Source organism: Blennius ocellaris (genome assembly GCF_963422515.1).
Source record: "Blennius ocellaris genome assembly, chromosome: 4".
NCBI lineage: Eukaryota > Metazoa > Chordata > Actinopteri > Blenniiformes > Blenniidae > Blennius > Blennius ocellaris.
Genome location: NC_137653.1, coordinates 12,804,766 through 12,830,449, shown reverse-complemented (window position 1 = coordinate 12,830,449; position 25,684 = coordinate 12,804,766). Strand labels below are relative to the sequence as shown.

General features: G+C 41.9%; 3 protein-coding genes across 5 annotated transcripts; 1 reads left to right on the top strand and 2 right to left on the bottom strand.

The window, feature by feature from the left end:
• Positions 1 to 652: 652 nt before the first annotated feature.
• Positions 653 to 3,520, top strand: LOC308129485 (retinol dehydrogenase 10-B-like; the record flags this gene model as incomplete). Its single annotated transcript, XM_080495429.1, has 5 exons — positions 653 to 1,102; positions 2,773 to 2,871; positions 2,969 to 3,114; positions 3,187 to 3,318; positions 3,400 to 3,520. The coding sequence occupies 5 exons, from the start codon at positions 653 to 655 to the stop codon at positions 3,518 to 3,520; spliced, it is 948 nt and encodes a 315-aa protein (XP_080351555.1).
• Positions 3,521 to 4,137: 617 nt separating this feature from the next.
• cse1l (CSE1 chromosome segregation 1-like (yeast)) lies at positions 4,138 to 13,193 on the bottom strand. Of its 2 annotated transcripts, none has more exons than XM_080494465.1 (25): positions 13,116 to 13,193; positions 12,434 to 12,526; positions 12,209 to 12,351; positions 11,728 to 11,829; positions 11,483 to 11,628; positions 11,310 to 11,400; positions 11,082 to 11,189; positions 10,373 to 10,465; positions 10,101 to 10,268; positions 9,899 to 10,028; positions 9,706 to 9,771; positions 9,317 to 9,519; positions 8,757 to 8,841; positions 8,573 to 8,634; positions 8,359 to 8,495; positions 7,870 to 7,973; positions 7,659 to 7,756; positions 7,424 to 7,574; positions 7,116 to 7,324; positions 6,473 to 6,570; positions 6,276 to 6,361; positions 6,063 to 6,144; positions 5,586 to 5,732; positions 4,910 to 5,141; positions 4,138 to 4,796 (listed from the first exon to the last, which is right to left on the bottom strand). In XM_080494465.1, exons 2-25 carry the CDS (start codon positions 12,516 to 12,518, stop codon positions 4,707 to 4,709), a joined length of 2,916 nt encoding a protein of 971 aa, XP_080350591.1. In that variant the 5' UTR covers positions 12,519 to 12,526; positions 13,116 to 13,193; the 3' UTR covers positions 4,138 to 4,706. The 2 variants fall into 2 exon arrangements, with proteins under 2 accessions (XP_080350591.1, XP_080350592.1); XM_080494466.1 differs by having other exon boundaries at positions 12,434 to 12,539; positions 13,116 to 13,188.
• Positions 13,194 to 14,077: 884 nt separating this feature from the next.
• LOC308129332 (protein polybromo-1-like) lies at positions 14,078 to 25,237 on the bottom strand (the record flags this gene model as incomplete). 2 transcript variants are annotated; one of them, XM_080495255.1, is made up of 28 exons in its annotated part: positions 14,078 to 14,429; positions 14,729 to 14,942; positions 15,208 to 15,260; positions 16,470 to 16,538; positions 16,672 to 16,873; positions 16,967 to 17,168; positions 17,771 to 17,954; positions 18,533 to 18,690; positions 18,893 to 19,038; positions 19,120 to 19,368; positions 19,467 to 19,624; positions 19,917 to 20,102; positions 20,222 to 20,433; positions 20,515 to 21,154; positions 21,267 to 21,372; positions 21,531 to 21,810; positions 21,920 to 22,014; positions 22,119 to 22,260; positions 22,813 to 23,029; positions 23,124 to 23,209; positions 23,305 to 23,390; positions 23,482 to 23,580; positions 23,660 to 23,728; positions 23,830 to 23,946; positions 24,338 to 24,487; positions 24,618 to 24,765; positions 24,865 to 24,962; positions 25,196 to 25,237. In XM_080495255.1, the coding sequence occupies 28 exons, from the start codon at positions 25,235 to 25,237 to the stop codon at positions 14,266 to 14,268; spliced, it is 4,572 nt and encodes a 1,523-aa protein (XP_080351381.1). In that variant the 3' UTR covers positions 14,078 to 14,265. The 2 variants fall into 2 exon arrangements, with proteins under 2 accessions (XP_080351381.1, XP_080351380.1); XM_080495254.1 differs by lacking the exons at positions 24,865 to 24,962; positions 25,196 to 25,237 and having other exon boundaries at positions 24,618 to 24,752.
• Between the last annotated feature and the right edge of the window lie 447 nt (positions 25,238 to 25,684).

The window sequence follows — 25,684 nt, the reverse complement described above, 5'->3', positions numbered from 1 at the left end:
TTCACCGGTTTTAAAGTAAACCATTGCCAAAACAAATAATATTGTAGCAGCCGGGGTACATTCATGCATTGTCAACATATGGTCACTTGAGTTGTTTTGTTTAGAATAAAACTGTATAAGAAAAAAAAATTCTAAAAGCATTGATTACTGCTCAGAATTAAAGTGGTGGGGTTGTGTTAAGAAGACAGAAGTGATTCTGTCATGCATCAACAAATACTAAATGTAAAATTTTAAAAAAGTGAAATTGGTGATGTAACATCATGGTTTATCACAGAGGGTCTATATCTTGAACGCGTTGGTCCAAAATAAATATCCATTATGAATATATGTGAGGGTTTAAGATTGCATGTTATGTATGGTGGCTTTGGCTCTGTGTGATCCTAATCCCTGCCTCAGTCATCCCACCACTGTTTACAACTGAGTTATGAATGTGCACGAGTTAGTCAGTCAGCTCCTCAGTCATCACACAAAAAGCCTCTCTATTGGTGGCCACCATCAGTCGGTGCACCTAATCCGGCACACGCACGTTATATAAAATGGACATCCAGCCTCACGTCACTGGGGAACGGCGACTCCAAAGCTTAGCGGTCTGCTTGTGGGACCCTTGAACCATCTCCTGGGCTCAGAAGGACCGGGCTCGGACCGCAGCATCATGATCGTCATCGTGGACCTGCTGCTGATGCTCATCGACCTGACCTACTCCATCCTGAGCGCCGTCGTCCAGACCTTCCTGCGGCCGAGACTCAAGTGCATTGACGGGGAGCTGTGTCTGATCACGGGGGCCGGGGGCGCGCTGGGTCGCCTCTTCGCCCTGGAGTTCGCCAAAGAGGGCGCACACCTGGTGCTGTGGGACTGCAACGCGGCCGCCAATGAGCAGACCGCCAAGGAGGCGCGCGAGCTGGGCGTGCAGGTGCACACGTACACGGTGGACCTGTCCAAGCGCCGGAGCATCTACGAGGCGGCGGACAGGGTGAGGGCGGAGGTCGGGATCGTGTCGATACTGGTGAACAACGCGGGTGTGGTGGCCGGGCGGAGGCTGCTGGACTGTCCCGATGAGCTCCTGGAGCGGACCCTGCTGGTGAACTGCCACGCGCTGTTTTGGGTGAGTCCGCTCGTCCGTGCGTCTTTTACGCACGCATCCCGCCGACACTCGCTTCATGGACTCACGCTATCTGACAGTGTGACGAGCATTATGTAACCGCTTTTCACTGTCGGCTCGGGTCACAGTTTGTTCCGTGATGCGTGAAGGTTTGAGATCAGCCGCCCGGCGGCTTTAGATCACCACAGGTCACTGAACACAACTGCGTTGCCATGAAGTTACAGGAAACTTTACGTCATCCCTGAGAGTCGGAGGAGCACAAGCAAACACGTGGTCGTGTTTTTGATCCTCTTAAGGTCCCGTGCTCATAAATTAAAAGGTTAAGCTCATTAGCAGCAAAACACAAAGGATATCTGCAGCAGACGTACAGTGGAAGGCTGTTCTGTGACTTTGTAAAACCCACTCAAGTGCTGCTGATCTGATTCAGGAGACTTTCTCCTGAATCCGTAAGCAGAGGAGGAAAACTGTACAAAGGTGGATCACAAAGGCGAAATGTCACTAATGTTTTCCTTCAAGAAGTGGAAATAAGCATCTTGTTGTCGTGGGTTTGTGCCCTATGACACTGAAGAAGAAGAATAAAAAATGAATAGTCACATTTCTTTTATTGTGAAGTACACAATGAAGCCCTACAATTTTGATGAAAGACATAACTCCAGACACCTCCTTTGACAATTTACTGTTAGGTTTGTGTTTTAGTTCCCTTCCAAAATAAAATGCCATGTAGCAGCTTCACACAATGGTAGATATCGCTGAGGGTGGATAACATTCGGGCATCTGAGGTGCAGATTTGTGAGCACATGACATGAAGCACTTGACAAATATGTCATAAAAAAAAGACTTCTCACAAAAAAGCAACTAAAATATTTTACTCGGTGGATTTTTCTCAAATCAAACATTGAAAATGCAGATGATTATCTGCTAATGGTATAAACATTAAAGAAAAGCTGTATAGGTTATTCATGTTTGCAGGTGGGAAGCTCTGTCCCTGCCCTTCTGTCGGCCTGATTCTATACTTCCCATAGTGTCATTGTGTATTTTCACCAGCTCAGTAAGAAGATTCACCATGTAAGTTGGTTTGAAACTGAGAAACCACCAAACAACAAGTCTATCCACCACTAAGCACAGCATCACTTTTCTGTAAAACATTTAAGCAGATTAAAGCAAACGGTTGATTTCGTGGGGACAGATTTTTTGGTGGTTTTAAAGACCTAATGCTCTTACAGTACTCGCCTCGACGTCAGATTCATATCTTGGTCACTTCTCATTTAGAGAATGCATCCATTATGTAATGGGGTGGACAATTCCATATACTTCAAAGAGAGTGCAGTTTAATAAACTACATGTTTGTGCTTTCTTCTGCTTTGTATGGCAAGGGTAGTTTTGTTAGATCCAGTTTTGGGTTGTGCATTATTTCATTGTGCCTTTTTCATGTACTTTGTGCATGCAATTTATATAATAAAGTTAAAGCTTTGTCGTACCTGTTTAGGGTGAAATCAGAATAACAAAGGACCAAAAAAAAGTATTATTTGAAATGCAAATGAGATGGAGACCGTGTTAGAACTTCAGGAGTAAAAATGACTTAGAAATACTGACTTATTCAAGCACACCATTTGTACATTTTGAAGTCCCACCTCTCTGAACCCATTGTCTTTATTTTGATCCCACCTTAACAGATGACAAAAGCTTTCCTGCCCCAGATGAAAGCCAAGAACCACGGTCACATTGTAACCGTTGCCAGTGCTCTTGGACTATTCAGCACAGCATGCGTGGAGGTATGAAAAAAAAAACCAACAACTTTAAAAGGGTCTTTTATTCACCCTATACTAACTGGCCAGGCTGTTTTCGTGTCCACCTTGCTTCCTCCTGCAGGATTACTGTGCCAGTAAATTCGGAGCCGTCGGCTTCCACGAGTCACTGACCCACGAGTTGCTTGCAGAAGACCTCGGCGGCATCAAAACCACTTTGGTGTGCCCGTATATTGTAGACACGGGGATGTTCGCAGGCTGTGAAATCAGGTGAGGCGCTGTGCTCCAGAATGGAAACTGGAATAAAGAAAGTTTAAATGATGACTTTTTGCCATCCACTAGGAAGGAGCTGCGAAGCCTCATCCCACCTCTGGAGCCGCTCTACACCGTGCAGCAGTCCATGAAAGCCATACTAGCAGAGCAGCAAATGATCTGCATCCCTCGCCTTATGTACATTCCTTTCCTCACAAGAGCGTGAGTATTACTCAGCAAAACATCTCCACTTATTTCCTGAATGCTGAATTAATGCCATGCCTCCCCCTCCCCCTGTTCCAGATTGTTACCTTGGGAGGCAAATGTTGCAACCTATCGCTTCATGGGAGGCGACAAGTGCATGTTGCCTTTCATCAAGAACATTGAATTGAAGACGTCCAACGGTCATATCAAATCCTTATAAACCATTTTAGACACCGTCTTGTTAAATGATCAATGACAATATTGTATATAATAAAACATTGACTTGTGTTTTATGTCTCTGGACTTCAAAGCTTAGTTTCAGGCAACACTGCATTGATACTGACAAAAACAGTCACTGGTGAAGTGCCAGGCATCAGCAGGGGCTTGTAACCTCCATGACCAAGTCACTTTTGTGACTTTCTACTAAATGAGATTCAAATATTTCACCTTTCAGCTGTTTTTGTACCAGATTTGAGTGTTTTCACCCTATAAAATTTATCCTTTTACATTTTTTTGCTTGTTTTCCCATTTAAGTTGTGTGACTTTTCGACATCCTTTTTAGCCAAACGATGAGTTGTTCTTATGACTTGCGTAAAGCTAAAAACAGGAAAATGTTTATACATTTTCTGAAATCTTGAGAGAACCACAAGGAGGGCGGGAGAGCCACATGTGGCTCTAGAGCAGCAGGCTGCAGACCCCTGGTCCCTCCATCAGGGTAAACATGTTCTGCCACCAGGGGGGGGGGCTCTGGCCACATGTTGTCTCAGATGAATAAAAGAAATTCAAAATATTTTTTGATAGGAAACCGGAAGGTGCAGAAATGGTCTAAACAAGTGCCACTTTTTTTTAATCACAATAACCAATAGTGCGAAAACAAAGACCAGACAGATCTATAGGACACATGCAACAAAAACAAAAGATTGAGCACGCTTTAGCCACACATAATACCTTTGACTGTAAAAGAAATCCAAACATACAAAAACCTTTTTTAAAGAAAGCCATCCCTACTTCATTCAGATATTTAGTGATCTAGAACCTTTTTGCTTCATCTTCGCTCCCCGCTTTTTATTTGACAAACAGCACCACGGCAAAGTATCTAAATGTGTTTCAGCCTCGGTCACACAGTAAACATATGGCCCAAACAACAAAGAGCGACTTAACTGTGTTAACGTTTGGTCATGTCTTTAAAAATCTTAAATCTTAAAAAAAAAAAAAAGACTTTCAGAGAACACACTAATTTCAGGCAAAAGGATTATTTCTCTGATAAGCTCATCATATGAACGGGTAAGTCGAACTACGTTTGCAAAGTCTCGTGTTCGGCCGCTCTGATGTATCTGCAGGGCCACTGTGATAAAGGCAGCAGTTTACGGTGGTCTGGTGTTCCGTGGACTCCACTGCGTCAAGTCTCAAACCAGCTGCACGGAGGCTGCCTGCAAGTATCCCTGAAGGTACTGGAGGGCTTCTGCATTCAGACTGGTGCTCAGCATAGACGGAACCTGCGTTAAAAAAACACAAACATGTGCTTTAATACACATTTCTATTGAGCGGTGGCAGATTCTGTTTAGAATGTAGGCTCAAATCGCAGCACAATAAAAAGCGCTGGACGGACCCGTCCGGGGCAGGCAGTGGAGAGCTTGTGCAGTGACTGGGCCAGCAGGATTCTGGGATTGCCGACAGCGTCTCCAATTGGGTCGTGTTCCTTCTTCCCTGCGAAGGCCAGCTGTGAGAATGCAGTCTGATAACCGGGCGTGTCTTCAATGTCGATGAAGTGCTCGTCGTCCGGGATGCTGTCGTCTTCCGGCAACTCAAACAGACCAATGAGGGCCTGGAGCAGCGGGGTCCTAAACAGACGCACAGTTTCACTCAGAACAACCCATTCGTGGATCATGTACAAGGTGTTAAAATAATGATCTGTTTTTTTTTCTTTCAGTTTCTTCATATGTTGAGCTTAAGTTTTCCATTGGTGACCATTGGTGAAATATATGGGCTGACGTTCAGTCTTAAATATTTGCTTGAGATGGAAGGTTGACCAATCATCGCATCATTTGTAGTTAATTTTTCATAATTGTCCCAACTTTTACAAAATGTGTTTTATCAGAAGGGTGTTTTTTATATCCTGTGCAGAACTATTTAATAGAAGTATGTACAACGTGTAATCTGAAGAGAAAAATCTAAGAGAGAGTTTCTGTGGATGACCTCATGGTACAAATACATGTGTTAAACAGAAGCCTGACAATTTCAAATGTCCTAACATTATATTCATGTTGTAAAGTCTGATTCCTTACCAGAGTTTAGTGTATTCCGTGTCCATCATGGAAGGACACTCGGTGAGGACTTTTATGATGCCGACAGCGCAGATCTTCTTCTCAACAGCACCAGACACCTTCTGAACCTCAGGAATGACTATTTTCTCCAACACCATACCAAACATTCTGAAATACAAAGCAAAGAATAGCATGCACTTTGCCACAATTGTCATTTTTGAAAATAGACACATACTCGAGACACTCAAAAACAACAGGGCCATAGAATACTGCTCTCGTTGTGCACTGACAAAAGAAATGTGACATGAACTAACTCAAGTTGAATAATTGTGAAAAAAAATGTTTTTTTCCTAAGTCCTAGCAATAATTCTTGAACATCAGAACCTTGCAGAAGTGCAACCCAGTCTCAGCACTAAAACAAGGTCCATAAACTAAGTGCAGCCAGAGCAGTGGACTTTCTGCCAACATGTTGTGGTTCTCTGTGAAAATAGTACTTACTTTGGCTGAATGCTGTCGAAGATTTCCTGAAGTGCAATCGCTCCATATTTGACAGAATATAAACAGATGAACACCAAGAAACCTGAGAGAAAGATGTTAGAAACACTGTGATTGACAGTAATTAACAATATGCCTGGTAATATTCTGCTCCATGCTGGGTAACTGGGTAAAATATAAAAACACGAATGCTGCAAAAGGGATAATAACACTGACTCTTGATAAATTTGGTGGTTTTGGAGCTTTGTAGTCTCTGGAAGAGCAAAATGAAGATCTGCTTCCTGTACTGGATAATAGATTCTCTGGCAACAGAAAATTAAAAAAAAGGAAATGTGTTATGAATTGTCAAAATATTACAACTTGGCGCACACCTTCACAAAATATTCAGTAATGAGAAGTATAAACAGACTCACGGGGGCATGTGCTCTACAATGCTGTTGAGAAGGTAAAAGCCTTGGTGGTCATTGGCTTTGGAGGCAATAAGCTTTTGGAAAACCCCAAGTAGTCCAGGCTGAGGAGAAAACAAGCAAAGATCCAAACATGAATACGTCACATAGAAAACAAAGATTAAATGTACATTCATGAATAGTTTGATTAAAGTGCACACACTTTTTTTGCTCTGGTTTGAAGGCAACGCATCACGTTTCCATGACGACACGGAAGTGTAATATAACTATGATAAAGTCTCTTTTAGTAGTTACCTGCAACACTAAAGGCTGTTTTACGCCTGACGCGTCTACGAGCTCCACACATCATTAATACATCAAAACTCAGAAGACGACACAGAGCACATAGAAACATAGACGTTGACTCCTGCTGATGGTGCAAATGCAACCGAATCTCATCTAGATTTTCTTCAGGGGGCTTGTGAAAAAACATTTAAGTGTGGTGCAATAAATGTTTAAACCAAGCCAATGGAAAACTATAAAGCCTATAGTGTGAAATAACTAAGACCAACATCTAAATTAAACTACATTTTCATGTTGTCACCGACATTTTTAAAAGGGTAACCGCATTGAGGTCTCTCCTAGTCTTCACAACATTTCCACTACTTACTATTTTATCTGCAGCAGATGCTGCGATAGTGGCGCCTCCTTTCTCCAGGTAAGCCTGCAGAAGGCGCACCAGAGGCGGGATGTTCCCAGTTCTCTCCCAAAGCACAGGCTGCAGCAGGTGAGGGAATAACGCCATGTAGGAGGAGGGAATCGAGTTCGAGTGGATCTCCAGGAGAAGAGACATCACCTGGAACACGTACGGTAGAAACTCTGCAGCAGGAAGAGAAAACGACAGATAAGTTCACTTGTTTCTCGATCGGCCGCTTTGTTTAAGTCATCATGTATGGCCATTTTAACGTGACAACATACCCTGGACATCATTCTGGAGGATCTCCGTGAAGACGGGGAAGAGCGCCTCCTCGAAGCTGCTGACAGTCGTTGGGTTGGCCTTGCAGGTGATGCGGACCGACAGGCACAGGGACTCAAACAGGTAGTGGTTGAAGTGAGGTTTGCTGGGATTCTGATAACAGGTTTGAAACAGAATGAATCTAGGCAACAGACGGACAAATCTCTTCTGATCTATGAACAATAAACCGTTTATTACCTTGCTGACAAGAAGAAGTTTATGAGTGAGCTGACCAATCAGAGTGGGAATGTAGGGAACAATGGCCTCCTGCAGCAGGGAGAAGCTGCGCATGATGGCTTTAGAAATGAAGAAAGGAAAGAAACATGCATGAGGAGGGCGTTTAAAATAACTTTGGAGTTGGTGTGTCACTGACCGAGGAGCTTATAGAGGACGGTAAAGTTTGGCTTACCTTTCATTATGTATTCATTCTCTGCAGAACCAGGGAGAGCCAGAGATTTGAACAAGTTGTTGAGTAGCTGTTCAGTAAAAGGTGCCATTTCTACAGAAGTGATCCTGGATAAAGGAGAAGATTGTCAGAATAAAAAGTGTTGGTAGTCAAACAAATTCATTTTGAAGTCTGCAATTTTTCTAAAAACTTAAGAAATAAAAGAAAAGAATGTGGGAAACGTTAAATATGAAACTTTCAGAGAAAAGACCAGAACAACTCAACAATCCCAGAAATGAAATGGATACTGATACAAGCACAAATGAGCATGACATACTTGCATTTTGTTGACTTTACTTTCCAAGTAATTATTTAAAATCCAAATTGACAATTTCAAATATGGGAAACCAGTCTTGATTGAAATTTGACTGCAGTACTAGATCAGAATAAAACTGCATTCATGTATGTTTTGGCTCGGTTGAAAGATAGAGACGGAGTTTCGAGGAAACTCACAGTGTTGTGTTGTTGGGGCCTCTCATGGTGAACAACCGCTCCAGAGCATGGGCTGCGTAAGTGTGCTCCACTGAGCTCTCTGCCTGCAGGTGAGTTATCAGTAGAGGGACTGCCTGCAGCAGCTGCTCTTTTGGGAGCTGAGAGGAAAACACATGAAACCCTCAGTGATCGACTTCTCCCTTTAAATTATTTAATCCAAAGCACTCGGCCTCACCTGGCTTCTGAAGATCATAACATACTTGATGGCGTCTGCTTTCAGCACCGGGAACTCATTAACTGCAACCAGAATATTCCAAATGTTTAAATGTGATATATTTCAATATTGTTCATTCAGCCAATGCTGCTGAAACACAGATTATAGAACCCGTCAGTTTGTCATATTGCAGCTGTGCATGTACCGTTTTGGGATTTTAGGTCCGGAAGGATTTGGTTCACAAAGAATTCTGTGAGATTCACCAACTCGTTGGCTTGTGTTATTCCATGCTGTTGAAGGAAAACAAGAAATGTAAATAAATAAACTAATTGCACAACTTGTGCCTTCCTGGTTCAAGTCTGAGTCTTTCAGAATGTTCTCCCTCCCTCTCTCTCTGTGAGACCTGACCTTTCTACATCTACTTCGGTTTATTGTCATACACCAACAACATATATTTCCAGACTCCTTATTGACTCTGCCTGCCATCTATGTGTAAATGCGAGCGTGTGCTAGTTTTTTCTTGTTTTGACCATCTAAAAGCCTGCCTTCACCAGTTCCTTCAGAAAAGTAATGATAATGAATTAAGAGATGTACATCAACAACCTAAATCTTTCAGTCTTCCCATGTGGAATCTGCTAGAGTAACTTTAAGATGGAATTTGACTGATTCTATTTCGAATTTATGATTTTGTATTTGTTGGACATTTTGCAACACTCATTAAAAGTTTAACATAAACAAAAATTGTTTATAAATTACAAGGTTTACCTTCTGCGTCTGGGCTTTAGATGCCAGTGATGTGACCAGGTAGATGGCAGCATCTTTGTGTTTCCAGTTCTGCCCAGGATTTTTGGCGTACTCTCCCAGCATCGAGTTCACATAACCGGAGAATATTGCCGTGACTGGCCCCTCAAAGAATTTACAAAGGCCCCTCACCAAGTCACACGCTGCCCTGCGACGAGTGTCGATGTCTGGCCGGATGGAGAAGAGACGAGCGTCAACACACAAGCTAAACGATATCCGTTAAGTTTACTAAGCGGTCACTTTATCATTTTGGGCAAAATGAAAAATGTCAAAGTAGTTTATCAAGTCACAGTAGAAGAGGAAATGACTTTCGATTTAATACAAATATTTACTGCGACAAAAAAAGTTCTCACCAGATCCCTCGAGATCTCTCCGGATATATTCCTCAGAGTTGTCTTCAAAAGCCTCCTCATCGGCACCTAAACTGACACGAGACCTGGTCAGCGTCCTTCACACACTAAGTGCACAACTTTATTTACAGACGAGACGAGGTCTGGGCTCCCATCTGTCACAGGCAACAGTTTAATATGTGATCCAATCGCTTACTTCTGAACTCCATGTTGGGCACAATGACCTTCTCACAAATACTGGTGAGTGTACTCTGGTCCTCAAACAGATGCTTGTAGTGTGGCCGTTCACACACCGACGCCAAGAACTGGATAGCGTTGCTGACAAGCTGCAACAGAGAAAAGTTGTTAGCGAACAGCACGAACTTCCAAAGCAACACAACCTCCACCTGTACTCTCACCAGGTCATATTTGACTTCCTGGCCAGTGGAAACTAAAAGGTTCCAGATAGCAGTGACAAAGCGCGGCAGGTAGGGCTGGAATTCCTCGTCATACTTCTGAGCGTAAAGAGCAGCATTGTCACAGATCTGAGACTTCAGCAGCTCCAGGAGACCGGCTTCCTCTTCATCCTGGTGGGGTGTGCATAAGAGACACATGTCAAAAAAAAGTTCTGCCACAAGTACTGAATAAATAAATACAGTATGGATTAAAAAAAAACCCAAAACAAACTCACATCTGTTTGTAAAAGCTTGTTATCCAAAGTCAGAAGGCCGTGGAAATTGGTCATCCACGTTTCCATGTTGTCCTCAAAAAACTCTGGAAGGTCCTAACAAACAGTGAAGACTTTATAATAAATGTGCGAATAACAACAATTTATCTCGACAGAAGATGACGCAAATTCTTTGAAACCTACAGAAATACCATCCAATACGTTCAGGTTTCTTATAGCGTTGGAGGAGAGAACTCACATAGGCTTTAAAAAGTCTTGTAGAAAGAGATGAAGCATTAAAAATACAGCATACCAACTACTTTAAGTACAAAGAAATACACATACATTTTGAAAATGTTTTCATTAACAACCTGAAATGTTGAATGCACCGCGCACGAATTTCATGCAAATGCTATTTTTCATCACGAGGCAGCTTTTACTGCCGTTTTACTATCAGAGTTCTGTTCAGTTCTGGGTCTCAGTGTTATTTTCTTTTTTTTATCCCACAGTGGACCAAATTAAGTTATATTGACCAATTACAGTGATTTTCTTTTGCAATTTTGTGCCAGGTTTTTTGTGGCCAGACTGGAGCCTTTAGGCTGGTTTTGGCTTTCAAGAGTTGAAATGGACATTGTCGATTAAATGAGTGTTTGTTTTTTTAAGATCATAATAGCTATCAAATTAAGATCATTTGCAAAACATGTTAGATTGTGTGCAAAGGAACTGAACTGACCTGAAAGTTAAGACTGTAGAAAAGCTTGGAGATAAGTGTGAGGGACGAGAAGAGGACCTTCAACGCATTGACATCTGTGGCATGAGTCTGACACAACTCAATAGTAGCCTGCGAAAGAGAAAAAAGGACCCCATCTTAAACTTGGCCAACATTTCTAATCATGATACGATTTTTTTGTTGGTACATCCGGTTCATTTTGTGACAACTTCCCAGCAAAGCATTGTGTACCTTGAACAGCTCCGTCAGCGGGAGGGCGAATGTGTCCAGCACCAGCTTTATTTCAGTCCAGAGTTCATTTGACTTGAACTCATGGCGGTACCTTCACAAAAGGAAGGAGGAAATTTACATTTGGCAAAATCAAGAGTCATTTTTACATTAAATCAACAAGACATGAGCTCTACCTCTTGAAGAGGGAGTGTGCAGTACGAAGGACTCCATTGATGATGTGGAAGTCACCGCTCCTGAAGCGAGTCACCATCTCCGTTAGAAGATCGGGCCATTTTTGAGGGAAGTCTTCCCGTCCTATGATGCTGATCGCGTCACTCAACTGTAGGGTAGGGAAGAAGAAGAAAACAGACCAGCCAGGGTGTGCGTCAGCATACTGCTTAAAACTTGTCAAATGGGCTTATATGGGGTGACTACGTACCTGCTTTTGAATCTGCTCTGGGCTGCTCAGCATCAAATTCACAATGTTTGCCTTGATGGCCGTTCGATCTTGATCTGAGATTTTGCTTAGTTCATCTTCCACCTGTGAAACAAACAAACCAGTGTATTAGGACTAATAAGGCAAACACATAAATAACAATTGAATACATACTGTGACTTTTTATACCTGGTTCAAGTATCACTAAGACGAGTTACTCATAGTTGACACTTTCACTGTATTATACAAAAATGTATTATAAAGTCTAGCATCAACATTAACTTATATATATATATATATATATATATATATTGTTATACTCCCAACAGACACTCTGCTGTATGCTGAGCAAATTTAAAAAGTAATGCTGCCAGTTCAAATATTCAACAATCTGTGGGAAAACCACGCAGAAACAAATTGACTTTATATAGATCACTTTGCAGAACGAAGCCTTTCTGAAGCCAATGTTAAGACAAAGACTCACTATCCGCCAGTTTCTTTTGATGTAGTTCTTGAAGGTAACAGCAGCACAGACACGAATCACGTTGTCTTGGGATTTTTCCAGCAGAGTAAGAAGTAGCAAGGGATAGTTTTGACTTCTTTCCACAGATTCAAGGAACTTCTCAGCTGAGGGTGAACAAACATGGGCATTATAATCGCATTTGAAAGACGTACAGATTGGTGACTTGAAGCCATGTTGTTGTTTTACCTGGTCGTCTGACTGTTGGGTCTGGGTCGAGGGTTTTCTTCATGAACTCGGTCAGGGTTTGTAGGTTCGCATCATTCAACTCCATGATGACAGCTGAAGACAAAACCTTCAATATTGAATGAATGAATAACAAAGCTTAGGTGAAGCTTTTTTTTTTTTTTTTAGCTTGTGACTATATAGCATGCTAGCCGCTAGTAATGCTGGATCGTCTGGTCTGGCACGGCTCGGCAGACCCCGGTGACTCCAGCCGGGTTTATGCAGGGTTTCGTGTCAGCTAGCGGGCTGAAGGTTGCATCGACTTCTGCAACTTTAAACATCCGCACATGGCGGCCTGAATGTGGAAGCAATGGGGTCGTATGTACGGCTGAAGTTAGACCAATAAAGGTGTATCTGTTCCACACTGTCTGCAACAACGAATTAAACAGATAACAATTAAAAAAAAGCGACATAGGAGACCGGAGCCAAGCTCCAGTGAATAGACAAATCCAGCAGCCGGTCCCCAACGACACAGCTAACATTAGCTACACCACTAGCATGCTAATGTCACTGCTACTAACCGTGAAGTCGGTTAATAGCCCAAACACACCCCATTTAAACAAAAGTTACCTTACTGTAAGCACAATAAGACGTTTAATCTTGTATTACTGAACGCGCTCGCTGGGTATGTAACTAAACAGCATACCTTTACAGTGGATTTGGGTTTAGTTGGTATGGAAAGCCACAGATTGTGGAGACGCTGATCGCCGAGCCAGCTTTCAAACGGAACTGCGCGGTCAGAGTTCCGCGCATGCGCACAAGTGTCAATGTGGCTCAGACACGCCCCCCCCCCCCCCGGGCATAGGCCTTCAGAGAGCAGCTGAAATCAACTCAGTACAGCTGACTTGAGACAGGAAATCCTTCCAGTACAAAACTGACTTTACATGGAATTACTCACCTGTATGTGACTATGCTATATTTACAGTTCAAGGATTTCGTTGTTTTCAGGAATGTAACCTCTGGGATTAGCTGAGTAGCTGTGTCGAGGCTCTCAACTCTATAACCCCCAGAACCTCAAATACCTGAGGGCTGCCCTTTTAGATGAGTGGGGTACCATGCCTCAGCAGACAATAAGAATATTTTTGAACAGCAGGAGATGATATTGTCAAGCTGTACGTGATGCTCAAGGGCACACAACACTGAGACATTGATAATCATTTGTTGTGATATACCCTCCACTGTTGGCTTTAGTTTCAATAAATTGTCTGAGATGAGGAAATCACCATTGAATGCTTCTCCATAACGTTCACCACTTTTGTGATTTATTACTGTATAGTGCATGAACTTTTGTATGTTTCCCTATTATCCATAACTTTTTGTCAGTAATGAATCATGCTTTTCCATTGCTTATAGACACTTTTTGGTCGTATCCAATGTTAAATCACCTATTCACACTCGCATACAAATAGAGGCTGCTGCCATGCAAGGTGCTCAGTTCATCAGCATCTTCCTCAAGTACACTTTGACATATGGACAGATATAACATTTTCTTAGATAGACATAAAAGATTGTTACATTTCCACTCACAAACATCAGACAGAAGGTGCAACTTTGTAAACTGAACTCTTGCCATTTTTATTATGAAAGCATGAAAGCCGCCATCACAGACATTGACAATAATGCACTTGGAACAATTTATCGGAACTGTAAAACATATACCCACTTCAACACAAAAAGCAGCTGGTATGATTTCAAATATATTTTTCCAACGACAACACAAAATGAAAACTATTTTTGAGTAGAACCCTCTTCCTGTTTCACAGGTTTGGAGAACAGAGGCGAGCAATATGGGCATGCTACAGATTGTGCATCTGACGGATGTTGAGGGTGTCCCGCAGCATCAGGTCACGGAGTCTCCAAAGCGCATCCGCCATTGTTTTGTGGGCTCCCTTACTCTTCAGCCAGTGGGAGGGTAGTCGACTCTCTTGCTCTTTTGTCAAGCGCACGTCTTGTTTTTGAACTGAAAAAAAATCCCCAAAACACATTAACATATATTTTAATGGAGAAAACCATCTCAGTGCATGTTGTCTGTCCCCTAAGAGGGTGATCATACATCTTGAAACTGCCAACTGCTGGTCGACTGGGATTTTCACATGCAACCATCTCTAATGTTTACAAAGGATCGTATCAAAAAGAATGTTTCCAGCACCTTGTTGAATCTATGCCATCAAGGATTAAGACAGTTGCAAATTGTCCATAATAAAATGGCAGGCGAGTGTGTAATTAAGCACAGGTTGTTTATTTAAGTCTATACATTACCTGAGAGAGCATGGTCCCACTTGCTTACAGTGGAAGACTCGGCATTGAGGCCCTCAATGTATCGGAGGTATGCCTCAGAGTGGAGCAGACGCTGAGACTTGGCTGGTGGAGACACAAACATCGGTGTGGAGGGCTGATGGAGTGCAGGTTGACCCATTTGACCTTGGCCTGGATACGGTGGTGGAGCGTGCTGCCCAGAGCCAATCAAACCCATCTAACAAAGTGACAGGAATTCAATCATTTGTCCATTTCAAAGAGAAAGACCGACAGCTCTAATGTATAGTCAATTCATGCACGAACAGTGTAGCAGCCCTAAAATGGCTTAAAGTGAACAAACACCTCCGGCTCCACAGAGTGAGTGTACATTTGCTGTTGATAAATGTGGTTGAAGGAGGTAAGAAAGAGGTGCATTTATGTCAGATCTGATTTTACATCCAGGATACTGTTTTTCATATTTTCATCAAACTGAAGAGCATTACCTGAGATCCATGAGCGTTTCCTGCGCCATGTCCACCTCCCATGCCGTTAACACCTGTAAGGAAATTTGACATCAAAACATTGTTAAAAAGTGCAGACAGCAAATTGTTTCTGGATGATAATCAAATTATGCTTTTGAATTTCATTTACTTTTATTTTAGAAATGTTAATTAACTTGAATTTGGGATGTGGAAAAAAAAAAAACTCCAAAGAGTGCCAATCATGAAAAGGCCAAATTCTGACATTATTCAAAATCGAGAAAAAAAAACAACCTGTGATTTATGATAGGAAGACATTACCATCAAGTTTACTTGTGCTGCACAAAGGCATCAGTCCCAGTTGATATTTTGTCCTTAAACCAACAATTTAAGGGACAGGATGTTTGCCTATTGGTACAGGTAGCCCCTCCAGCAAGTCAGATTGGTCGACAGGAAGCAACTGCGTGCGACAGGTGGATTGGCTATGACAGCGTTCTTACCAAAGTACGACATTCCAGGGAACCCAGGCAAAACGAGCAGGGGATGCTGGGGAAAGGCAGGCACCCCTATGTGATGTGGTTGCATGCCAATCATACTAAACATGCCTTCAACATGGGCCTGCAGGGGCATCAAAGCTGGCCTAAATGCACCCATCATACCTTCTCAAAGAGGGGACAGTAGCAAAAACAGCAACATGCATCAGGCAAACATGCATTCACCACCAAGCATTCATTGCAGTGACGATGTCCAGTTAATGCTACCATCTAAATAAAAAAAAACACAAGGACAGAGATGAATGGAAGTCAAAGACACAAAAAATGGAAGATTTCTATGAAATTAATGGACATGCACTACAATCTTGTATGTGTGTTTGTTTTTCCAATTTACAACCCTCAAATGGTTTACAGCATTCTTCCTTACTCATGCTCGAATCCACATTCACATCCAGTCCAATCAAGAATTGATTATGTTGATTGTCATCATGATGTGAGTCTTACAGCATTATGAGTGCTGTATACAATTCAAGCTTTGGGTTAATAAAATAATAGCAAAGGCAAATGAGGCTAAACATCACAACACAACAAACATGCAGGCATGGGTGTGTGCAGGCCACTTAAAATGTGAGTAATTCTCGCAGTCCAGCTTCTTTTTCCAGCCTGTGAGTGTACACTGGGGCTCCATCTGCATCCATGAGGGGTTACCTGACACAGGCGTCATGCTGGGATTTAGCATCCCCATGGGGGTTGGGGGAGGCACTACCCCCATCAGTGCCCCTACTGGGGTACCTGCTCTAGGGGACGTCTGATGCAGGGCCCTGTCACGTTCCTGTTGCTCGGCCACTTTCGCTGCTCGCTCTGCAACAGACAAACTCAAGTTCTGAGCCCCGTATTACGCAATATGGCAGCACGTGATCAATACGACAGTGAAATATCTGTTAATGAAAAATAAGACAATAAAAAAAAAAAATAGATAAGAATTAAATCGCACCTTCATAATCTGCTTTTCTGGAACTCTCCAGGTTCCTCCACTCAGTACCAACAAGACGGCTCAACTCCCCAAAGGAGAAGTCTGGGTGCTGGGCTTTGATGACTGCTCGCATCTCACTGCTGAACAAGATGTATCCACTCATGTTGATCTTCCGCTTTGAGCCTTCCTTCTTTGAAAGGCCCTTGATGGATTTGGGTGTCGACTGGAACCCGTCACAAGGAAAACATTTTACAGAGAGTGTACACTGTCACCACAGAATAATGAACAAACTCAGAATTAAGCTTTGGAACCCGACCTGTGGAGGAGTGTAAGGCATAACATCCATGTCACTCGACATGGAAGACCGCATCTGTGGAAGAGACTGGTCTCCCAGCTCGCCGTCGTCTTCCCCCAGATCTTCTAGCTCTTCGTCAGTCATGTCAGCAAACTTCGCCTCCAGTTCCTCAATCTTCTTGTCTAGCAGAGGTGATGGTTCCTTCTGGGGCACTATAAGCTTTCTGTACAAGACATAATAAAAATTAAATGCATGATTTATCCATTTTATACACATGAATTCTTTGTTTTGGAAAAAATGGCATCTACCCAGTACATTCTTTTATTATTAGTGAGAGGGCATAAATGAATGATTATGGAAGAGGAAAATGTATAGTGGTTAGGACTGATGCCTCACAGTGAGAAAACTTAGTTTAAATAGTAGGAAGTGACTTCTTTACACATTTTATTTAGGTCCTTAGGCTTCCTCACAAAATACCAAGACATACTTGTTGGGTTACATATTGACTTAAAGTAGCTCATGGATATGAATGTGTATGTGCCTGTTTGTTTTGATCTGTGATAGATTGTTAGCCTTTTTTAATTTCAGCCTTCTGACTAATTTCAAGTGAGACAGGCTCCAAACCCACCGGACTCTTATAAGGACAAAACTGTAAGAATAAATGGAGCAAACACAACAACAGCTGTGAACAACAACTACTCTCCATCCTTGAATGCGAGTACACTTTATACCAATAACATTTTGTTTGGTTTAATTTAGGACTATTGAATACTTATGTCATTTTAGACAAGATTCATATATACTTTTCACGTGTGAATTGATCACCTAAAATAGTAGAGTTCATCCTCCACCACCTTCCCAGAGAGTGAGAAGCGCTTAAGCCCCTTAAACTTCTTCATCTGTTTCTCGCTCTCAATGTAGCGACTCTCACAGAGTAGAACGTTCTCTTCAGGCACTTCTGTGGGCCGACATGACAAGTAGTCTTTGAAGGACGACACAATGCATTTTCCTGTGGAGAAATAAAGCATTCAATCAATGTATTTTGGCCACATGCATCCAGGTAGAAAAGAAGCACTAACATGGCTCTGTACAGCACCCAGATTGTATTTTGCTTTTCTGATCATATGCTAAGATTTAATACATAACAAACAAGCACAAGAACATTTTAGTATCATTTTGGCACTGTAAATTTAATTTATATACTGCTGCCAGGACACACTTATAAAAGAGATTATTGATCTCAATGAAATAAAAACATAAACAGCCAGAAGTCTCATCTATTCCAATATCTCTTTAATCTAAAATAATAATGCCTCCTGCATTTAAAAGACATGTTTGGACAAAAGCACACAGCAGTTTTATTCAGAGATAGAGGTTCAGAGATATTTCAGAGCAGGTAATCTAAGAGTATTCTATATTGGCAAGGACTATTTAAAAAAAAACCACACAAAAACCACTGTTTTTTTCTTCCTTAAAGGAGCTGATTATGCTTTCACCTCAATGACAACACAAAAAAGGGACAGGCTATGAATTGAATTTTAGCCATTTTACATTGTTGGTATTCAGATGGACCGAGTGTATGGATACCTATGATGCAGGTCATTGGACAAGTCTCCTCCAAGTTGCTCAGGAACACTTCTTTCTTGTAAAACATCTTTGTGGGTTCGTGCTCAGTTTCTTCTGGATGGATAAAGATGGGACCATAAAAGTAGCCAGCTCCATCCCGCATCCACATTTTCTCAATCCTGCTCAGTTTTGAAACAAATGAAGCAGACCATAAACCATGAGATCAGTGAATGGTTAAAAAGAAATTCTAAACAAACACTGGTACAGTTTTTTTTTTTGCCCAAATGAGTGGAAGCAAAAAACAATTATTTGGAATAGAAATAGCACTGAAATTCCTGTAGGTTTTTAGTATATGTATATATGTATGAGCATTTCTCCTACCTGCCCACTCGATGGCGCACTAGTCCATGAGACCCAATGTAAACACAGTCTCCCACTTTCAGCCATTGGTTGTTGTAGCAGAGCTGCTCATAGTACTGACATCCGGGTTCTCCATTAGTCATATCCAACGGGACATCCTCTCTGTCCTGCAAACAAAGTTTTAGTAACAGACAGTACCACTGAAGTGTGTACGCTTTTGATAAAAAAACATCAGACTTGATACTTACCTTGTCAACAATACCATTTGTCATTTTGCTTTCATCAACCACCTCTGGTGGCTTCTCCTGTTTGGGTGCAAACATGGATGCCACGCGCACTACAGGTAGAGGTACCTCTCTGGGAACAAACCGAACAGAGCTCAAGGGCATGGCCCAGAGTTTGATCTTCTTAAACGACTTGGACTTGGCGGAGTAGCGTGACTCGCAGACATAGACATCCTCTGCCCTGAATCCTTCTGGGTGCAACTTGAAGTACTCCTTAGACACAAACCACCAGGAAAAACTCAGTCAACACAAATGTTAATGATTACCAACAAAACCGAACATAATTATTTGTGGGAAGAGCCATTACATACCTTCACAAACATAACCACGCATTTACCCAGAATCTTGCTGACAGGAGCTTTGTTATAGTAGTCACTCTTGAAAACTTCCTTCTCCAAGAATTTCCTCGTAGCTAAATGGAATGTTTCATTTGGCCTGTAGAACCAGCAGCCGTATAGCCATTTCTCCCCTGTGTGTCGAACAGATCAATGGACTTGTGATATATAGCATGGTTTCAGAGTTCACTGTTTGACATAAGGACAGAGTGAGTTGGCAGCACAAATCATCAACCCTGGATTGAAAGACAACCAAATCTATTAACTGTACCAAAGATGTCCACAGTAGAAAAAGACACTGACAAAAAAGATATACAAGTCTGTCTTCCTATACTGAGGACACTGATATAAAGCGGAGCCTGTTGAAAAAAGGCAAAATATCCAAAATGTCATGTAAAATTTCTTTCACTAGGATTAAAGACTGACCAGTGTCATCTTCCCAGAGGCGTTCAATGTAGATTATGTGTGGTTGCAGGTTAGGCTCAGCAGGCTCCACGTACACATAGTCTCCCACATGGTACATGCTGTCTTTGAAGCTGCAGTCCTGGCTGTACGTGCGCTGAAGGTTTGATTGCCATGACCCCCCAACAGGGTCCTCCCTCTTTTCAGCTTCTGAAAATTCAAGACGTATTCAGCTAGATGAGTCGACTGCATAGAACATAGCATGTTTATGCATTTTTTTTCTTTAATGTCATGTGAGGTTTAGATATATACGATCTTTTAATGGTTACCTCTTTTTTCCTCCTCCCTCTTGATTTTGTCTTCTTCAAACTCCTTGGGAAGCTTGTCTTTTTTCTCCTTGTCGACATCATTATGCAGATGTCGAGAGCTATAGCTAAGAGCGGGTGACATCAAGATCTCCCCATTCTTACACAGCTCATCTCTGATGCGGATGAAGAACTGCTGCAGCTCCACTGCATCTTCAAAGATTTCAGAATCTGTCCTGTAAAAGAAATATGTGATACTAAGTTTGGCTTTCCGTGAGGTGATGTGATTCAACTCGTCATAGAAAACAGTGTCTCACCGGTTTAATCGTCTGGCCTTTTCCAGCACTTCAAACATGTGGTCCTGAAAGACATCCAGCCTCTTGTAACGACCACGATCTACATTTTTCCTGATAATATCAAAATTGAGGAGAGGCTTCTCTGGGTTTGCAGGATCACCCGCAGGGATCTCAGCGAGTGAATCGCTGTAGCAACGTCCCTCATCATCCTGGTGACCGAGAACAGAGACAAAGAGGCTGCGGACGAGGTCTTGGATGAGGCGGGGAACGTCAGGCACATGGGTATCGTCTCCTCCCTCCAGGTCACGTCTAGTTTCTAAAAGCACTCTGTGCAGCAATAGAGCGTCCCGATAAATCAGTGACTCTGGCTCGTTATAAGTGCAGGCATTGTTGAACATGAGCACCAAGTCTTCTACCAGGGCATCCACATCCTGGTACTTATTTGCCAACATGTGGCTTTTGATCTTTTCCATGTCGACAGGCTTCTTGATGGCAATGTAGTAATCTGGCAGCTCAGCACGAGACGGCAGCCGCAGGAAGATTGTGCTGAGGCGACGACCCCGCTTATCTGTGTAGTTCTTGACAGCTTCATAAAGTTCATTCAGTTTCTGTTGTAAAGGAGTTAAGTATTTTGATTTCTTCAAAGTTATGCTGTTTTTTCCTGCAAAATAGAAAAAAGCGGTTAAAGTAATGTCTGTCTTATCTTCAATAAATAACAAATGAACACATTTATGAGATTAGATTTTGTTGAGCTGCCTGACCGAGTGTCTTACTTATTTTCAGCTTTGGTGACATCACATCATCGTCATCAGTTGCAGGCCCAAGATCTTTGCGACGATCTTTCATTATCTTCTCCAGGACGTCGGCGTCATTGTAAACCTACAGAATGAACGGCAACACGAGATCCACGTCAGTGTAAAAACATTCAATTGATCAAAACTAACAAGTAAATATTCATCATAGTGTGTAAAAAAAAAAAAAAAAAATGACAAAATGGAATTAACTCAAAGAACATGACACAACAAACAGAGCCTCACCTGTGACCCTTCCTCATTGTAGTGACGCGCATTGCGAAACATCAGCTTCATGTCTTCCACCATCGAATCTTCGGTCATGTACTTGTCTGAGCGGACGTTGTACTCAATAGTCCTGAGGTCCATTGGCTCCAAGATAACCTTGTAGTAATCGGGATAGTCTTTCTTTGAGGGCTTGACCATGAAGAGGTCGCACAGCCTTCGGCCAGTGCCAGCTTCTCGTGCCTCAGTCACTGCGGCGAAGAGAGCTTTCATTCGATTTTTCTTTGTATTCTTCTTGTGACTGGAAACCAGATGCAAACCAAGACATAGCGTCACACCAATGGTCGCCCAACCATACACCAAAAACCCTACCAAATCAGAAAGCTGACCAGCAACATGACCATGTGCACCTTTTTCTTTTTGTGCTGCTGGTGTCGGACGTGGCAGACGACAGCATGCTGTCTCCGTCATCGTCATCTCTTTGTAGAAGCTCTTTCCTCTTTATCTAGGCAGGTAACAAGTGTAAAAGAAGCTGAATGGTTAAAGCAGACGGAATGGTTAAAAAAAGTGTTTTTGATCCAATTGAACATAGAAGACACTTTGACGGACCTGCTGGATGTGCTGAAGTTTGAGTGCACGCTTGTAGATGGAGGAGTGAGGAACATTATACCGTTTGGCATTTTCGAACATCAGCGTCAGATCTGAGTCGACATGCTCAACACTCTCGTACTCATTGTTCTTCATCTTGTTCCTGTGGGGAATTATGGGCTCTCACATTTGGGAAGGAGGGAGCAGAAATACTGTATGGTACAGTGAGTGTGGGTGACGCTGGATTTTAATGTACAAAATGAAAACACAACATGCTGATGAATCTAAACAATATACATCACTGAATAATAACAATGTCTTTTTTCAACAACTAATTAACCAAAAATGTTTCTATTTTATACAATATAACATTTCTTAGGCTTTACTGCATTACTTTTACTGCATCAAAAAACTAATTTAAAGTATTCAATAAACAAATGCCTTGGTATAAAGCAAATATATTTCTTGTACAATGTGAAAATTATATGTCAACCACTGAATTGTCACTCATTCCGAGCTCCTGAGACATTACACACCCCCCCCCCAAAAAAAAAAATCGAAAACAAGTCCCTTGTGATATTACAAATTAACGTTAAGACAAAACGTTCTACACATTTAATACATACATCAAAATGTGTATCATGATTGAAACCAATACATGAAACATGAAATGAAAACACTTGATTTTGGAATACGGGTACTAGTTCTTTCTTACTTGATCTGATGGAGGCAGATGGGCTGGCTGATCTGGTGGTAGTAGTCAGGATAGTCTTTCCTGGAGGGCAGCTGCAGGAAAGGCTCAGAAATCAGCTGGCCCTGACTATTCCTGGCTCCTCGCACGGCCTCGTACAGCTGAAAGATGGGATTGGTCATGTCCATGTTGGAGGTCATACTTTCTGCCTCGGATTCTCCCTCATCATAGTGGACAGACCCTAAGAAAAGTGATAAACAGATGATAACTTGGCCTCCATCACAATAACTACAGAATCATTTATATGCTTGTCTACCAAAGAAGTATAGTTGTACCAGACAGAATGCCTTCCTCATCACTTTCGTACTGAAGAGCCATGGTGATTGCTGAGAGGCGATCTCCCTGAGCAGATCTTTTATTTCTTAAAGAGACAGGCAGCATAAGAGAAAGAGAGATTTAAAAGCCAGGCACCCTTCGCTCTCTCCACATCGTTCCCAGTGAAGATTCCCAAAGTACCTGATGCGAATGCTTGACTTGATTGGCTCCCCGTGTTCCATCTCGGACTTCTTTTGTGCAAAGATCTTCTTTATGGTGTTTGCATCCTGGGACACATGAGAAATTCATTGAAAAGGTTTACAAACATAAACATGATTCACGCATCATATTTTTACAGTCTCTTCGTTTCACACTAACCTTGAACACTTGTGATCCAGGTTCATTATAAGTCTTGGCATTCTTGACCAGCAGGTCAATATCTTTCGCCATGGTGGTGACGCTCCTGTAGTGACCCAACTACAGGCAAAATATCAACATTTGCAAAACAATTCTAAACCCATAATCAGCATTTCACAGGGGAATTATAATTGTGTACCTGAATCTTTTGGGCGATGATTTTGAGATCTATAGGTTCCTTGATGATAGCATAATAATCAGGATATTGCTGAATGGAAAAAAAAAAAAAAAACAGGTTCAGGACAACAAATCAAGGCAGAGCTGCTGCATTTTATAAATTGTACAAGTCACGCCGAGTGTTGCTGATACCATTTTGGAGGGAAGCTTCTGGAACAATTCGCTGACGAGGCGACCAGTCGGCTCGGCGTACGACACCACAGCGTCAAGGAGCTGCTCAAGGACTTCCTTCAAGGTGGTAGGTGCACTCTGCTGTTGACAAGTAGTCACACGGTACAACGGGATGAACAAACTAGGTTTAGTGATGTATAATGCAGACTGGCTATACATTGAAAATAATCGTTTAACTCAACCTCATGATAAAGTAACTATTCATGCTGTATATTATTATGTCACATTTTCTTAAACACGATAAACTCATGAAAGCTTTTTCAATTTATAGTTCGTGATGTTTTTTCGTAAGATCACAAACAGGCACCATAAGGTAATATAGCAGGTAATGTAATATGTATGGTTGTTTAAACATCCTGAAAAAGCAAATTAAAGAGCATACTAAGGCCACAATTTCAACAACAAATTAAGATGAATATTATTGACGATATGTACTGAAGAGAAGTCATCATTAGTCCATAAATGTCACCTCATCTTCAGTGGAGCCCCCTGGATTGTCTGCAGCATCATATCCATCTTCCTCATCCTCGTCATAGTCCCCCCGCTGCACAAACTCATTCTTGGTGCGCAGGTAAAGATCCCACAGTTTGCAGGCAGCCCTGTATTCAGGACTTTCTGACTATATTCAGGGAAGACAAATTTACTTCATGATTGATGCATTAGTTTAATATTTCTATCAATTAGATACAGACCGTTTTCTCTCTGTTCATATATATATGTATATATTGGGTTTTTTTTTCGTTTTTTACCTTATAATAGGTTTTTGCATTGTTGAATAAAAGCTGAAAGTCGCTAGTTAGTTGTTCAACATCGTCATACTCCTCCATCTTTAATTTCTGCTGGATCTTCATCATGTCAATCGGCTGGGATACGACATGGTAATAGTCCGGTTGATTCCTGCAAAAAAAAAAGAAATAAAAGGAGTCACTTTTTCCTAATACGTCTCATGTTGGTGTCACTTGGTTGGATAAGATGTGCACTTGTTCATCTCCTCGCCTTCGTTTGGGGACTCTGATGAAAAGCTCGCACAACATCCTGCCGTGGTCGTCCTTGTAATCTCTGATTGTGTTGTACAGTTCATGACATACAGCAATCTGCAAAATAAGAGGCGTAAAGCGTGAAGAATATCCGCATCCTCCGACACGTCTATTCGATCAATCCGTGAAGAAGCAGAGTTCTCACAGATCATTTGAAAAAAAGAAACTGTTACTGAAATTTGCAAAATTACAGGATCCACAGTTGGAATGTTTGAGGTCCTTCTCCTCTTTCTCCCAATTGAAGACACTAACGATGAAGTCTGGTTATCGTCAAAATCTCCTCCACTCACACTGCTCGAGGGGGACGTCGCCCTTCTCCTTTTCAAGGCCATGACCGGCCCTGAGAAGACAAATTTGAAATCATTAACAAATAATGTTGGATATAAAACATTCATCAAAATTAAACAATGGTGAAACTTAAACTGATACACTTAGTTGTTGTGAAAACCTCTATTCAAAGGATAATCAACTCAGCAGCTGATGAAGCTGCCATCCAAATGACCTAATTTAGTTGATATTATTCAAGACAATGTCGCGATATTTAGAACCTGGGACCTGCAGGAGCACCGTCTGATCGCTGCAGGGCCAGTGTGGCTTCTCACAACCGAAGATTGTATACTATATAAATACCAAAGAATACATTGTATTCTCGAAAAGCAAAACAATCTTCATGGACGAAACATGAAAAAAGCTCTGGTCCACATGCAACAACAACATGACACATCCACGGCACATCCAGCTATCTTTGTATCATATTTCAGAAACTGCCTTACTGGAGC

What these genes read in the sequence shown, in the direction of transcription:
- cse1l (XM_080494465.1), bottom strand. Translation starts at nt 12,518, where the DNA reads ATGGAGTTGAATGATGCGAACCTACAAACCCTGACCGAGTTCATGAAG. An exon ending in GCACACTCCCTCTTCAAGAG is followed by an intron (nt 11,401 to 11,482) that starts GTAGAGCTCATG and finishes CCTTTTGTGAAG; the next exon opens with GTACCGCCATGAGTTCAAGT. An exon ending in TTCGACAGCATTCAGCCAAA is followed by an intron (nt 5,733 to 6,062) that starts GTAAGTACTATT and finishes TTTGTATTTCAG; the next exon opens with AATGTTTGGTATGGTGTTGG.